General features: G+C 43.1%; 1 protein-coding gene across 2 annotated transcripts in view; it reads right to left on the reverse strand.

Moving 5' to 3' along the window:
- The window catches only part of LOC124799394 (solute carrier organic anion transporter family member 74D-like), a 213,403-nt gene that overhangs the window by 112,709 nt on the left and 83,668 nt on the right, over nt 1–17,026 (reverse strand). For both annotated transcript variants that reach the window (XM_047262920.1, XM_047262921.1), the window contains exon 2: nt 12,592–12,773. In XM_047262920.1, coding sequence (XP_047118876.1) covers nt 12,592–12,732 — 141 coding nt within the window. In that variant the 5' untranslated portion in view covers nt 12,733–12,773. The remainder of the gene's footprint in view (nt 1–12,591; nt 12,774–17,026) is intronic.

The raw sequence follows: 17,026 nt of genomic DNA on the forward strand, positions 1-17,026 counted from the left end.
GCGTTTCAGCACCACCTTTGGCGTTGCTTTCAAAACGATTCAAATGTCTCTGAGCACTATGGGACTTAACTTCTGAGGTCATCAGTCCCCTAGAACTTAGAACTTCTTAAACCTAACTAACCTAAGGACATCACACACATCCATGGCCGAGGCAGGATTGGAACCTGCGACCGTAGCGGTCGCGCGGTTCCAGACTGTAGCGCCTAGAACCGCTCGGCCACTCCGGCCGGCTGGCGTTGCTTTAATCGCTTCTTTCCTCCTTCAGGAAGATCCAGATATCTGATCTACTTGTTGCCACGCCCCGAACAAAAACTCTTCACGAAATCTTTTTTCCACTTTCGATGAGATAAAAAAAGAAATCAGCAAAGTACACTATTTACCAAATACTTCTTTGTCTTGAGAAATAGTAGGGCGGTAACTCTAAAGACAGAATTCAAAAATTTAAAATTTGCAGAAAGCAAACCCAATTCATTTCGCGACACACACACAGGTTTTGTAAACAGTCTTTTTCTGTAAATGGAAAATAATGAAAATTGGCTGTTAAAGATTCTGTGGACAGGCTAGGCGCACATTTTATTCAGAGGAATGCAGGGAAATTCTTGTGAACATAGTACCTATTGGTACAGTCTAGCAGCGGAAATAGATATTCCTGGTCAGCACTCCACAGGATGCCGCTGGTCTGCGATCTTTTGCTAATTGGTCATTAGAGGCATCCGTACGATCATCCGTCGTTAGCCGGTGGTATCGCGTAGGTCATGTACCTCGTGGAAAGGTCACCACTTGAAGCACTTCTGGCAAGTGGCGCTAATCGACTCTCAGAAAGCGCACGCCGCGAAGACCATCAACTTTGTATCCGCCTCAGCTACACGACAGCGAATGGAAGTGGCGCAGAATGCTCACGTAAATTATCACACATATTATTGTGATGTTCATCTTTTAAGAGACCTAGAGAGAGGTTACACATGAGTAACTGCATAATTTTTAGGATCCCTGCGGAGCAGTCATCGCTGTAGGCTGCTTGATATCTCAGTGTCAGTGAAACACCTGGTATCCGGACGATAAACATCCGAAATCCTAACAGGTATTACGTGACACCTACCAAGCGTAAGTACCTACTTTATTTTGGTCATGCTTCAGTTTACTCTCACGTGATACACTAAAACTACTGTCATCAACATGCAAAAGATTGTGAATGGTTCGGTTTAAGTCAATAAATTCTACCACTCTTTTGTCACCATATTCCCTTAATGCTCTTTTCCTTTTCGTCAACTGAAATCTTGCCTTTAGTACTTCGGTTCTGGGTAATTGATTACTACCAACCTCTATTACCAACGTGAATAGCTTGTCGACTAGAGGAATCGTTATCGTCCATCTCGAATCATAACAACGATGAGCGAGGAACTGTTCATCAGTTCATTTCCTACTTAGGGTTATGTCAACAACACCTGTTCAGCTATCGCTCTGGGGTTCAGGGAATAACTTTCTGTACGAATACTCGTGCTAATTATAATTCACTGGTTATAGGGGTTGTCATGGGTTCAAGAATGCCGCTATTCGCCGTTAGAAGAATGGGCACACGTCGTCTGGAAAAAAAGTCTTCGCTCATGTTGGTACACAAAGATGGTCGAGTACGATTGCTTCAGAAACATGTGTGCCAATGTGAGGAAAGCTTACAATGGATGGAATAGGTCACATGGGATGTCTGGTCATCCCTTAGAAGCAAACGATGCAAGATCTCCGGCAGAGCTTATGCCGCCGTTCTTTTCCCACCAATTTCCATCCCTTGACAGAAAGTAGGTATACCATTCACTAGCTACGGAAATGTGTCAAAATATTTCTACTTTAAAGACATGTGGGTTTTTGGCTAATGCTAAATATCTCGTAACACAGACATTGTTGATAAAAAATGAGGTCCAGTCGAGATGGATATGGGTGCCTTATGACTTACTCCACCCTAAATGACGTAGCTTACAAAATCCTCGTTCGAGCAATACCTGAGTATCTCTCGTCTGTCTGAAATCCGTACCACGTAAGGTTAATAGGTAAAGGAGAGAAGATTCAAAGAAGAGTAATGCGTTTCGTTATAGGTTCCTTTATTAGGTATGGAAATGTCATGAAAAAACCCAGCGAATTCCAGTGTCACATCCTGAAGAGAGGCGCTCTGCATCACGATGTGATTTACTCTTAAAGTTCTTCCTAGAGGAGTCCACCAACATATTTCTTCCTCCTACCTGTACCTCACAAAAAGACAAAGAAGATAAAATTAGAGATATTCGAGTTCACATGGAAGCTTGCCAACATTCGTTCTTCTCACGAGCCATTCGTGACCGGAACAGGAAAGGGGGTAAGTGACAGTGGTGCACAAAGTACCCTCCTCCACACACCGTATTGTGACTTTTGGAGTGTGGATGTAGATCCCTGCGAATTTTGGGTACCGATACGTACGGTATCTTTATGAGACGAGTAGCTGCAGTGCACAGTGTGATAATTTGTACTACATGCAATTAGAATCTACTGTAGCGGTCACCCCGAATTAGACACAGGTAGCACTAAGAAACTGCAGCTGGGCGACTTGCCTGGTGCAACGGTAATAAATTACATACACAAATCTTTCTCGTGAATTCGTCTATCTGTTAGTGAAAACTGCAACAAAAGACCTACAGAAGTTCCTGAGATTAACCTTTACATACAGAGACACAAACGCTGCACGGGATTTTAATTTATTCGTATAAATGTATAGTCCCCCTTGCCGGGGTTAGTTGACCTCATGCGTCAATGATACAGGTATGTGACCCGAAAGTGCAATGACGACAGAGGGGCATCTGTGGGGAGTACACACAAGCATATGATTCCTGAAGAGGGACAACAATCTTTTCAGTAGTTGCAGGAACAACAGTATGGATGACTGATCTGATGTTGTAATGTTAGTCGACATGGTCTTTCTGTGCTTGTACTGCGAACGACGTAAAGGAAGGGGAGACTACAGCCATTATTTTGCTCAAGGGTATGCAAATCTTCTGTGTGGTCAAATGATAGTGATCTCATACTGGGTAAAATATTATTTAGTTATAATAGTCCCCCGTACGGATCTCCAGGCGGGAACTATTCAGGAAGAAACTTCCTGGCAGATTAAAACTGTGTGCCAGGCTGAGACTCGAACTCGGGACCTTTGCCTTTCGCGGGCAAGTGCTCTACCATGAGCTACCCAAGCACGACTCACGCCCCGTCCTCACAGCTTTACTTCTGCCAGTACCTCGTCTCCTACCTTCCAGACTTTACAGAAGCTCTCCTGCGAACCTTGCAGAACTAGCACTCCTGAAAGAAAGGATATTGCGGAGACATGGCTTAGCCACAGCCTGGGGGATGTTTCCAGAATGAGATTTTCACTCTGCAGCGGTGTGTGCGTTGATATGAAACTTCCTGGCAGATTAAAACTGTGTGTCAGGCCGGGACTCGAACTCGGGACCTTTGCCTTTCGCGGGAAGTGCTCTACCATGAGCTACCCAAGCACGACTCACGCCCCGTTCCTCACAGCTTTACTTCTGCCAGTACCTCGTCTCCTACCTTCCAAACTTTACAGAAGCTCCCCTGCGAACCTTGCAGAACTAGCACTCCTGAAAGAAAGGATATTGCGGAGACATGGCTTAGCCACAGCCTGGGGGATGTTTCCAGAAGGAGATTTTCACTCTGCAGCGGAGTGAGCGCTGATATGCCTTTCGCGGGCAAGTGCTCTACCAGAGCACTTGCCCGCGAAAGGCAAAGGTCCCGAGTTCGAGTCTCGGCCTGGCACACAGTTTTAATCTGCCAGGAAGTTTTATATCAGCGCACACTCCGCTGCAGGGTGAAAATCTCATTCTATTCAGGAAGATATCGTCATCAGGAAAAACGAAACTCGCATTTTATGGATCGGTGCGTGGAATGTAGATCCATTAATCGGGTAGGGAGGTTAAAGAATTTAAAAAGGTACATGGATAGGTTGAGGTCAGATGTAGTGCGATTAGTAAAGTAGTGTGGCAGGAAGAACAGGATCTCTGACCAGGTGAGTAAAGGGTTAAAAAAATAGGAATTATGCATGAGGACGCGATTTCGTATGATAGCAGAAACACTCTAGTGGTTATCCCACGCACCCGGACTGCATGTCTATAGATCTGTAGGTCAGTCTGGTGTTTCATCCTCTGCCACTCATGAGCATCATTCCAGGATAAAACTCGCCCATACACCGCTTTTGTAACCCTACATGCTCTACAGAGTGTAGACATGCTGCCTTGGCCTGCTTGATCACCAGATATGTCTCCAGTCGCTCACATATGGGACATCATCGGACGGCTGCTACAGCTTCATACACAAACGGCATTAACCGTCCCTGTATTGACCAAGTGAAACAGGCCTGCAACTCCATCGTACAAACTGACATCCAGCACGGTTAGAATACAATGCATGGACGCTTGCACGCTGGCATTCCAGATTCTGGCGGTTACACTTTTTATTAACGTACCAGGATTTCACATTTGCAATGGTTTACCTCACGCTTACATTAACCTGCGATATCGCAGCATGAATCAGTTAAGTATGTTACCTAGATAACAGTATTTCCGAAATTTAATTGCTCTACATTAATCATTTTTTTGTGTTGCGATTTGTTTTCAGGCAGTGTATACGGAAATTTTGTCAGGAAGATCCATTGGCTTTAGTTTTAAACTATTTCAGTCTGCATCATTATCCTATAGAATTTTATACAACTATTTTACCCATTTTTTAAAATTTTTGGTTATTGTTTCTTTATTTTTTTCTTTAACGTGTCTGCCTATTAAGTAAGGGTTTGAGAAACAGTTATGTATTGTGTGCACGGGCTTTGAAGCAACGGTGAATGACCAACCTGTTAGACAACACGACCAGTCAATCCGACAAATAATTAGGTCGCGCATTATCCATACCGACAGCCCCATAATTAAACCGTCTGCTTTCTCATCCGTCCGTCGGACGGGATGAAGACATTAACGGCGGCGACTCCACTGATGTTACTCAGTGTTGTAGCCTTTGTGCTGGCACAGGATTTTATCAGATCGCTCTTTTGTCTCTCAGAAACGACCATAATAATAAAAACTCGACACGATTCTGCACACACACACACACACACACACACACACACACACACACACGCGTGACTGTCATCCATGCGTAGGATACACATTTATAATTTCATTGCAATAACGAAAAAGGTAATAGCTTTCTACAGAAGTTCATTGGCAAGAGTGAGTAAGAATCCGATCTTATTTCCGAAGCTCAACGCTGGGAAAGAGATTCATTAATTTTGTGGGGATTTTACACTTTTATGAAACAACTGATGCTTCAGTAACCAAGCAAGTCACGAAATGAAACTTAATTTTTTTGGCGGATAACATAGCAAGGACTCTTGGCAGCAGAAGGTGAAGCCGGCAAGTCGCTTGAGGGAATAGCTTAAGCACTCCAAATATAGTATTAATGGAAAATGTGAAGGCTTTGGCATAGAGAAAACTATGCTACCAAGAGCAACTTCATTACTTTTAATTTTTATATCATTCTTATAGTCGTATGAGGTAACAGTTGTCGTGGCTGGGCTCTTCAAGAGAGCTTCTTATGCAAGTGTCCTACGCCTAAAAGGACTCAATTGACGTAAACTATATGGTGAGGTTAGGAAACAAACGTGGAAATATCAAGCATTTGTTTTCGGGCTAATACACCTTTTTCCAGTAATGATCCGAAATCTGAAATTTCTAGAAGACAGATATGAATCTAAGAAAGCATGTACAGATATTCAGTGTTGTCGCGATGGAGCCTTAAGATTACAAGGATGTGGCAAATGCAAGTGACCATACGTAAATAAAATAACTACCAACACCCACTCTTGGGTCGCGATGTCAAAAAATGATTTTCCCTTCATAATAGTACGCTTTAAATTCTCTTAGACAGAAGGATCAACATTACATAGTTATTCCTTTGACAACATCTTTGATATGAAACCTCTTCAATCTCTCAAGGCCAGAACATCTGCTAGCGAACCTAAAATGAAAGATCTATCATTTTTGAAGTTTTGGATGAAAAATACAAAGTATTACACACAGACTTCCGTGATTCAATTTCGCCGATGCAGCTAAAACTTGTTCGTTAAATTTTTTATTCATCTTCTTATAGTTAACACAGTGGACTTGCTTAATTCATTTTACGTGAGAGTAATTAGCTCACATGAGTTTTGTTCATTGCGCAAAGAGTTTATACAAATTAAACTCCTGTCTAATACGTTCACAAACGTTTTTCACTTCTCCTATAAAATATAACTCTTTTGAATTTCATGCAGTCAGCATCTTAAATTAATAACAAACCAAGCGCCTGATTGATTTTAGAAAGTACAGGCCATTCAGGAACAATATTAGGTACGTTTTTCCTAGACTTAAATTACAAATGTATTTATACTGTTTGTATACGACCAATATCTATTCGTCGTGCTACTCGAAATCAGAGATACATGTCATGATTCTGGACTGTACGTCGAAATTATCCCACCAGTTGTGCAAGATATGTGAGACAAAAGAAATATCCCCATACTTCAGGAAGAATGTTATAAACCCAATTAAAAAAAAAAAAAAAGGCGGGTACTGAAAGTCGTAAATCTTACCGCACTCCGCACTATCAATTTAATAAGTCATGAGGGTAAACTATTGACACAAATTACTTACATAAAAGTGAAAAACTGATTCAAGCCGATCAAAGGGAAGATAGCTTCGGTTCCAGGGAACATGCGAGGCAATATTGACCTTACGAAGTACCTTACAAGTTAGACTGAAGAAAGGAAGACTTAAATTTATAGTATTCGTAGATTTAGAAATTTTAACGGAACACACTGTTTGATTTCTGAAGTTAACAGAGAGATAATGTAGAAATCGAAAACTTATCTACAATCTGTACAGAAACCAGCCTGTAGTTATAGCAGTCCAAGGATATGAAAGAGAAACTAAATTGTTAAGGCTTTCGTGGCCACTTGTTGACAAATCGGCCGTTGGCTTCTGTCTCGGGTTCTTCGGCCGACGTTTGTTTCATGATATTTTCGATATTTCGCCAGTACGAGTTGCTGGCATTGTCAATGCTTTACCTCCATTGCTGATGGTGGAGTAAAGTCGGGCTCGCGGACGCAGATTACCGAATATGAACCTGGCGCGTGAGTTTTGCTATTTGGGCAGCAAAATACTTCACGGTGGTCGAAGTAGAGAGGTTATCAAATGGAAACTGGCTATGGCGGGGAAATAATATCTTCAAAAGAGGAATTTATTAGCATCGAACATAAATCGAAGTGTTTGGAAGTCTTCTCTGAATGTATTTGCCTGGAGTGTAGCCCCGTACGTCAGTGAAACGTGGACAGTAAGCAGTTGAGAGTAGAAGAGACTACGAGGTTTTGAAATGTGAGGTTGCAGAAGAATGCTGATGATTAGATGGGCAGATCTAGTTGACTCGAATTTGGGAGAAAAGTAATTTGTAGAACTTCTTTAACAGAAGGAATCAGTCGGTAGGACACATTCTATGCTATCAAGGAATCGTCGATTTGGTAATAGTGAGAAGTGTTGGGAGGTAAAAATTGCAAATGGAGATCAAGGGATGGATGCAGTTAGCAGGTCATACGGATGTGGGTAGCAATAGTTATACGGAATTGAAGATAGGATAGACTAACGTGCAGAGATACATCAAACCAGCGGACTGACGGCCACAACGACAATAACAACATATTGAAAACAAAATTTTAGTTTAGTTTTGCTTAATTCAATAACGGATTTCTGAAATATATGTCATACTGTTATCCGAAGACTAGTTTTCAGCTTACTTAACGTAACTAAAACGATTAAGTATTCCCCATTTGCAAATGGGGACTTTTTAGCGTACAATTACTTAGAGTCTGAAGCAAATTAGTCGGAAGCTCATCCACATTCTAAATGTTAGAACCCATTCTGGCAGTACCTGTGTGTGAATCACCACACCATTTCGATCGCTTTAGTGTTATACTTCAATTAGACTCACCATCTGCTGACGTCGTTCGCGACTGAGGGCGCTGTCTAGGACCGATGTCATACTAACGACACAGTACATGATACCACCGCGAGTTGAGATGTGGACCTCACAGTACCCAACTTGTCTGTCGTAGAAGCTCAAGCAGACAAAGTTCGCATCATCCATGACGCTCTGTATACGTCAGTGGAGTATTTAGCCGGCAAACGCTAACTGCATCCATGTCATTAGTGGCTAGTCGACGAAGAGAAACAGGCCAGAATGATTCAAAGGCCCTGACCTTAAGATTCATTTCAAGAGTAACAGTACTGACTGACGGCATTACTCGTACAATCGTACGTAAGTTTAGTGTCTACTTCAGACACTTAGATCGGCTCTATCGTTTGGAATCGGCAAGTAGGCAAGATAGCGAAAAACAAATTCAGAGGAGTACTAATAGGATCGTAATACGTCAATATAACTTATTTGTGTAAGAGAGGTCCTCAGAGAACTTAAACAGAAATCTTTGCAAGACAATATCTCACGAAACCCGGTTGGATAAATATAATATAGAGAACCCATAATAGAGGAAGTGTATGAAAAAATTCTACGAGGTCAGAAAGTCGGAGCACAATAAAGTGGAAACGATGAGGAACGAAACTAATCGGTCCTTTCAAAAAAACTTGCTGGCATTCGCCATAAGTGATTAGGTAAATTACGGAAAACCAAAATGTGGATGGCTGAAAGGGAATTAGAACCAGCAGTCTTCCGTATACAAGTATAATGCCTTGCGCCATCTCTCTCTGAGAATACGTATGACAATTACTACGAACTCCCATTATTGGCAAACTCTTTTTCTACTTTCTTGAGTGGAGATTTTACTAAAGTATATTTATCTCATTGGAAAAGGACACATTTGAAAAGTGTTGCACCAATATTAAATGGTGCACAAATCTTAAATATAGTACTATAATTCATTACCTACTACAAAGTAAATAGGCCACTTTGTCTTTGCAACTTTTAGAAGCAGAAATTCGCTTCGAAACATAAAACGAAATGACTAAGCGAGATGGCGCATTGGTTAATGGCCCTGGACTCGCATTTGAGAGGAGAAGGGTTCGTATCCTCTCCGGTCACTCATACTATCGTTGTATGTGTTTTTCTTAAGTCAGATTGAGAGATAGATACTTTGAAAAAGACAGCCGATCCCTTTCCTCGTTCTTGTCCAAGTTGAGCCAGTGTTCCGTTTTTAATCTCTAGGTTGTCAGCTGAGTGTTAGACTACAATATTCCGCCCTCTCTTAAAAATTGATGTAATAGTTGTCGCCTACGGAATTAATGGGGATAGAAGACGGCAATACTTAGGAGATTAAAATCAAATAACAATGAGTAAACTGCAACGTATCTTACAGTTGTTGTGGTTTTCAGTTTGATACATCTATCGACGCTAATCTATGCTGTGCAAGCCTATTTATCTCCACGTAACTATTGCAATGTGTATACATTTGAACCTGTTCACTGTATTTAAGCCCTGGTCACCCTCCACAAATTTTACACGTCCTCCCCCCCCCCCCCACCCCCACTTTCCATTACCACACTGCAATTCCTTGATGCCTTAGGTATGCACTATAAACTGATCCTGTCTTTTAGTGAGATTGCGAATTTCTTTTTCACCCAGTTCGATTCAATGGTTCTTCATCAGTTACTCGGCTCACTCACCTAATTTTCAGCATTCTTCTGTACCAATACATCTCAAAAGCCTCTGAACTGGTCACTGCCCGCGTTTCACTTCCGTGCTAGGTTACGTTCCACTCCAATACCTTAAGAAAAGACTTCGTAACACTTAAATTCATGTTCTAGGGGACTGATGACCTCAGATGTTAAGTCCCACAGTGCTCAGAACCATTTTTTTAAAATTCATATTCCATGCTAATAAATTTTACATTTCCAGATACACCTTTCTAGCAATTGCCAGTCTGCATTTTATATACCCTCTACTTCGGCTATCGTCAGTTATTCTGCAGTGCAAATACGGAAACACGACTACTTTCAGTGCCCCATATCCCAACTGATTTATATCAGCATTGCCTGATTCAATTCGAGTATGTACCGTTACCATTGTTTTATTTTTGTTGATGTTCATCTTACAACGTCTTTTCTAGACGCTGTCCATTCCGTTAAAGTGCTCTCGAAAGTCGTTTGCCGTCTGTGACACTATTACGTCAGTGGAAATCCTAAAGATTTCCCCCCTGAGCTTTAATTCGCTTTCCAAATTTCTCCTTCAGACAGTTTGGAACTAGAGTAGTGCTGGATGTTTCAAAATTTTTTATTCCCACAGATTTGCCCCAAACATAAGCTCTTCGTAAGAGTAACTGTATTGTATGCTACCATAGGGTGGCCAATATATCTGTGAAATGGTTTTTTTTTTAAAATGTACGGACTTTTTCCTTGAAGCCTATAATATTGATGCATATTCTTTTTGACAACGAAGAGCAATGAAGTGGGGATGGAAAAAACCAACCGATTAAAATCGATACTAGTATAACCAATATTTTTCGATTTTTGTTTGGCTACAGTTATAACAGCTACTTTTATTTCTCCTGATAACAGCTTCTAAACACAATTTTTTTGGCTTGGTAGGTAGTTCTGTGGCTTCTGAAGGATTACTACTGCCTTTGAATGACAACGTTTCAGATGAAAGGAATGTACTTATATATTGACACAAGTGTTTATGAACAGATTCGGCAGTAAATGTTGGTCAATGGATTAATTCATTATTGAAATTTTAACTAATGCCTTGTAATTGTTCTTAATAAATGGTATATTTTGCTTACTGTCTAATTATTCAGTTTACTTTTTTGAAAAAGCATTTTTGGTTTAGTCAGTAAAAAGTCAATTGTAATTAAATTCCCATTAAAAAGTAAAAAATATATATTTCATTAAAAACTACTTCTTCAGTTGAAATAATTAAACAGAAACAACGCCAAAAATTTTATTCAAAAACGTAGTATTAATCTCTCATTTTTGTGATATAATGAAAGAGAAACGGATTTATGAGAACAGTGACAAATGAAAAACTGAACAGCTCATTCATAGCTTAATAAAAACATAAAGTAGCTGCCTGTGTTGCCAAAATGTGCCTTTATCTGCTTGTAGCCCTTAAAAATAGACAATTTAACGCGAAAAATACCGTTCTGCAGTCTCAGTTTTACGCTTTACCACTGACCATTCACAATACCAGTAAGTGGTACGATCCTCGATTGCAACATGGTTTTTGAACAGAAATATAAAAAATTAGAAACAGTGGGAGAATACTAGAGAACTTTTTTGTAGTTCTCAACCCCTCAATACTTTTCGAGCAAGGCAGCGAACAGTGGACGGACTAAGTTCTTTTTTAGTTACCTATTTATGCTGATATTTTGATTCTACGTTTGCTTCAACATATAACGCGAAATTGTTCAACCTTTGTTCGATGTCTACGTTTATTGCTGTAAATAACAGAAATTAAAAACCGATAATTGGTTATCAAACAGTGGAAAATCCAGGATGGAAAGTAACAATATTTTGAAAGGAAAGTAGCTACTCACCATATATTGGAGATGCTTGGTCGCAGATAGGCACAACAAAGCTTTCGGCCAATAAGGCCTTCATTGTGGCTTCAGCTGCCAGAGGTTGCAGTCCTGTTTGTGTGAGTTGCATTTGTGTGTGTGTGTCATCTGTTTTCGACAAGGGCCTTGTAGGCCGAGAGCTCATATTTCGATAATTGTTTATTTCAGAAAGTGCTTATTTTGAGAATTTCCTTCGATAGTACTGCACAAGATGGTAAGCAAAACGAGGATAATGGAATGTAGTCGAATTAAGTCGGGTGATGCTGAGGGAATTAGATTAGGAAATGAGACACTTAAAGTAGTAAAGGAGTTTTGCTATTTGGGGAGCAAAATAACTGATGATGGTCGAAGTAGAGAGGATATAAAATGCAGACGGGCAATGGCAAGGAAATCGTTTCTGAAGAAGAGAAATTTGTTAACATCGAGTATAGATTTAAGTGTCAGGAAGTCGTTTCTGAAAGTATTTGTATGGAGTGTAGCCATGTATGCAAGTGAAACATGGACGATAAATAGTTTGGACAAGAAGAGAATAGAAGCTTTCGAAATGTGGTGCTACAGAAGAATGCTGAAGATTAGATGGGTAGATCATATAACTAATGAGGAGGTATTGAACAGGATTGGGGAGAAGAGAAGTTTGTGGCAAAACTTGACTATAAGAAGGGATCGGTTGGTAGGACAAGTTCTGAGGCATCAAGGGATCACCAATTTAGTATTGGAGGGCAGCGTGGAGGGGAAAAATCGTAGAGGGAGACCAAGAGATGAATACACTAAGCAGATTCAGAAGAATTTAGGTTGCAGTAGGTACTGGGAGATGAAGAAGCTTGCACAGTATAGAGTAGCATGTAGAGCTACATCAAACCAGTCTCAGAACTGAAGACCATAACAACAACAACAGTACTGCACACTTTGAGACGTAAAATCGGCTCTCGTAAATAACTTATCACCAAAGCAAAAAAAAACGAGTGCGAGCTTACCCTGACGTCGGCTTGCGGCAGCAGCGCCTTCTCCTCCGGGGCGTCATCTGTGGTCAGGTTGGCCGCCTCTTCGCGCAGCAGGCTGCGCACGCAGCCGTTCTGGGGAATCCCCCGCGAAGCCACCATTTCCAACTGCGTCATCCTCACCAGCAGCTGCCGACGCTGCTTATGGTCGGACTTCCCTAAACACACAGATTCTTTACACACTCTTAGGGCTCGTGACTGAAGAGTTTATTACTTAGTCCAACGTTTCTTTTTAGACACGAGATAATGACAAGTGGCAAGTGTTAGTACACTACTGGCCATTAAAATTGCTACACCAAGAAGAAATGCAGATGATAAACGGGTATTCATTGGACAAATATATTATACTAGAACTGACATGTGATTACATTTTCACGCAATTTCGGTGCATAGATCCTGAGAAATAACTACCCAGAACAACCACCTTTATACGTCTGGGCATCGAATCAAACAGAGCTTGGATGGCGTGTACAGGTACAGCTGCCGATGCAGCTTCAACACGATACCACAGTTCATCAAGAGTAGTGACGACCCAGTTGCTCGGCCACCATTGACCAGACGTTTTCAATTGGTGAGAGATCTGGAGAATGTGCTGGCCAGGGCAGCAATCGAACAATTTCTGTATCCAGAAAGCTTGTAAAGGACCTGCAACATGTGGTCGTGCATTATCCTGCTGAAATGTAGGGTTTCGCAGGGATCGAATGAAGGGTAGAGCCACGGGTCGTAACACATCTGAAATAAAACTTCCACTGTTAAAAGTGCCGTCAGTGCGAACAAGAGGTGACCGAGACGTGTAACCAATGGCACCCCATACCATCACGCCGGGTGATAAGCCAGTATGGCGATGACGAATACACGCTTCCAACCGCGATGTCGCCAAACACGGATGCCACCATCATGATGCTGTAAACACAACCTGGATTCATCCGAAAAAATGTTTTGCCATTCGTGCACCCAGGTTCGTCGTTGAGTACACCATCGCAGGCGCTCCTGTCTGTGATGCAGCGTCAAAGGTAACCGCAGCCATGTTCTTCGAGCTGATAGTCCATGCTGCTGCAAACATCGACGAACTGTTCGTGCAGATGGTTGTTGTCGTGCAAACGTCCCAGTTTTTTGACTCAGGGATCGAGACGTGGCTGCACGATCCGTTACAGCCATGCGGATAAGATGCCTGTTATCTCGACTGCTAGTGATACGAGGCCGTTGCGATCCAGCACGGCGTTCCGTATTACTTTCCTGAACCCAGCGATTCCATGTTCTGCTAACAGTCATTGGATCTCGACCTACGCGAGCAGCAATGTCGCGATACGATAAACCGCAATCGCGATAGGCTACAATCCGACCTTTATCAAAGTCTCCTCCTTACACGAGGCATCACAACCACATTTCACCAGACAACGCCGATCAACTGCTGTTTGTGTATGAGAAATCGGTTGGAAACTTTCCTCATGTCAGCACGTTGTATGTGTCGCCACCGGCGCCAACCTTGTGTAAATGCTCTGAAAAGCTAATCATTTGCATATCGCAGCATATTCTTCCTGTCGATTAAATTTCGCATTCTGTAGCACGTCATCTTCGTGGTGTAGCAATTTTAAGGGCCAGTAGTGTATTTGATCTTGATACGTCGAAAACATGAGGCCCTTTATCATTCCCTAGCAAAATCAGAACTGGCGTATTATGTCTTACAAGAAAATATCACCAATTTGGTGTCACATTTTAAGGAGTGGGGGAAAAAAGGCCACTTGCAAGATGTCAGCCTCAGCAATCGATCCCGTGTGAAAATTTAGGCCATAATTCTGATAGTGCACGTTGTGACCTGAAATCACCGGTTTTAATTTCTCACGAACACCGGTAGCTTGTCATTCGCTCCGCCCACAGTTGCTGCATAATGTCGAGTGCGAAATACTGTATAATGGGGTGAGTAAAAGGCATGTGTTCATAATATCGGTGAAGGAGAAGCAACAGAGCTATATACATAAATGCCGAGACTGCCAATGATCTCTTGTCTACAGCTGCACAGCAAGCCTATCGCTTACGGGAATCGGTGAAATGCTGCAAGTAATGAGGGTAATGGGTAAGAGGCATTACGAGTACATACGTAATGTGTGGATAGGTTGACAATTTGGGTCTGACAGAAGGCGTGCTTGAGTAGTCCGTGTATTCGCAATGACCACTCTGTCCGGATGGCGCATTGGTCAGTGCATCTGCTTAGTAAGTAGGAGACCAGGTTTGGAATATGAGTGTGGCACAAATATTCAACCTTACCCATTGATTTAAATTACTGCTCAATTGTGGCCGAAGTCTGTAATTCCTTGCCGGCCGCTGTGGCCGAGCGGATTTAGGCGCTTCAGTCCGGAACCGCGCTGCTGCTACGGTCGCAAGTTGGAATCCTACCTCGGGGATGGATGTGTGTGATGTCATTAGGTTAGTGGTTTTAAGTAGTTCTAAGTCTACGGGACAGATGACCTCAGATGTTAAGTCCCATAGTGCTCAGAGTCATTTGAACCATTTAGAATGAGTGCGTTATTAAAAATGTAGCGTAGCGCTATATAGTTATTAACATCGCTGTCGTGTGTTATTTTCTTTGGATTGTAAAGCTGACACTGTTGCTTGGGTTTATACTGTATATGAAGTTGATATACACTCCTGGAAATGGAAAAAAGAACACATTGACAGCGGTGTGTCAGACCCACCATACTTGCTCCGGACACTGCGAGAGGGCTGTACAAGCAATGATCACACGCACGGCACAGCGGACACACCAGGAACCGCGGTGTTGGCCGTCGAATGGCGCTAGCTGCGCAGCATTTGTGCACCGCCGCCGTCAGTGTCAGCCAGTTTGCCGTGGCATACGAAGCCCCATCGCAGTCTTTAACACTGGTAGCATGCCGCGACAGCGTGGACGTGAACCGTATGTGCAGTTGACGGACTTTGAGCGAGGGCGTATAGTGGGCATGCGGGAGGCCGGGTGGACGTACCCCCGAATTGCTCAACACGTGGGGCGTGAGGTCTCCACAGTACATCGATGTTGTCGCCAGTGGTCGGCGGAAGGTGCACGTGCCCGTCGGCCTGGGACCGGACCGCAGCGACGTACGGATGCACGCCAAGACCGTAGGATCCTACGCAGTGCCGTAGGGGACCGCACCGCCACTTCCCAGCAAATTAGGGACACTGTTGCTCCTGGGGTATCGGCGAGGACCATTCGCAACCGTCTCCATGAAGCTGGGCTACGGTCCCGCACACCATTAGGCCGTCTTCCGCTCACGCCCCAACATCGTGCAGCCCGCCTCCAGTGGTGTCGCGACAGGCGTGAATGGAGGGACGAATGGAGACGTGTCGTCTTCAGCGATGAGAGTCGCTTCTGTCTTGGTGCCAATGATGGTCGTATGCGTGTTTGGCGCCGTGCAGGTGAGCGCCACAATCAGGACTGCATGCGACCGAGGCACACAGGGCCAACACCCGGCATCATGGTGTGGGGAGCGATCTCCTACACTGGCCGTACACCACTGGTGATCGTCGAGGGGACACTGAATAGTGCACGGTACATCCAAACCGTCATCGAACCCATCGTTCTACCATTCCTAGACCGGCAAGGGAACTTGCTGTTCCAACAGGACAATGCACGTCCGCATGTATCCCGTGCCACCCAACGTGCTCTAGAAGGTGTAAGTCAACTACCCTGGCCAGCAAGATCTCCGGATCTGTCCCCCATTGAGCATGTTTGGGACTGGATGAAGCGTCGTCTCACGCGGTCTGCACGTCCAGCACGAACGCTGGTCCAACTGAGGCGCCAGGTGGAAATGGCATGGCAAGCCGTTCCACAGGACTACATCCAGCATCTCTACGATCGTCTCCATGGGAGAATAGCAGCCTGCATTGCTGCGAAAGGTGGATATACACTGTACTAGTGCCGAAATTGTGCATGCTCTGTTGCCTGTGACTATGTGCCTGTGGTTCTGTCAGTGTGATCATATGATGTATCTGACCCCAGGAATGTGTCAATAAAGTTTCCCCTTCCTGGGACAATGAATTCACGGTGTTCTTATTTCAATTTCCAGGAGTGTATTATGTACTCCTATTACTTACCTCTTGTTCGCGTAAAAAAGATGCTAAATTTTGGCCCAAATTTTCGCTTGGGATCGATTTCTGTCGCTGGTGTCTTGCAAGTGTAACTACAGGCTGGAGTATCAACAACATAAGGAAAAAGACAGATTGCTACTCACCGTAGGAGGTGACACGTTGAATTGCAGACCAATGTCAGAGATGGCGGTAATGTGCGTGAGAAGTATGCGTGCTTGTGTGAAAGATCGTGTGAGTGTTTCGTTTTCTGAAGAAGTCTTTGGCAGAAAGCTAAATATATATCAGTCTTTTCGTTGTGTCTGCTTGCAACCCAACGTGTCATCTTTACAGT

Source organism: Schistocerca piceifrons, chromosome 1 (assembly GCF_021461385.2).
Source record: "Schistocerca piceifrons isolate TAMUIC-IGC-003096 chromosome 1, iqSchPice1.1, whole genome shotgun sequence".
NCBI lineage: Eukaryota > Metazoa > Arthropoda > Insecta > Orthoptera > Acrididae > Schistocerca > Schistocerca piceifrons.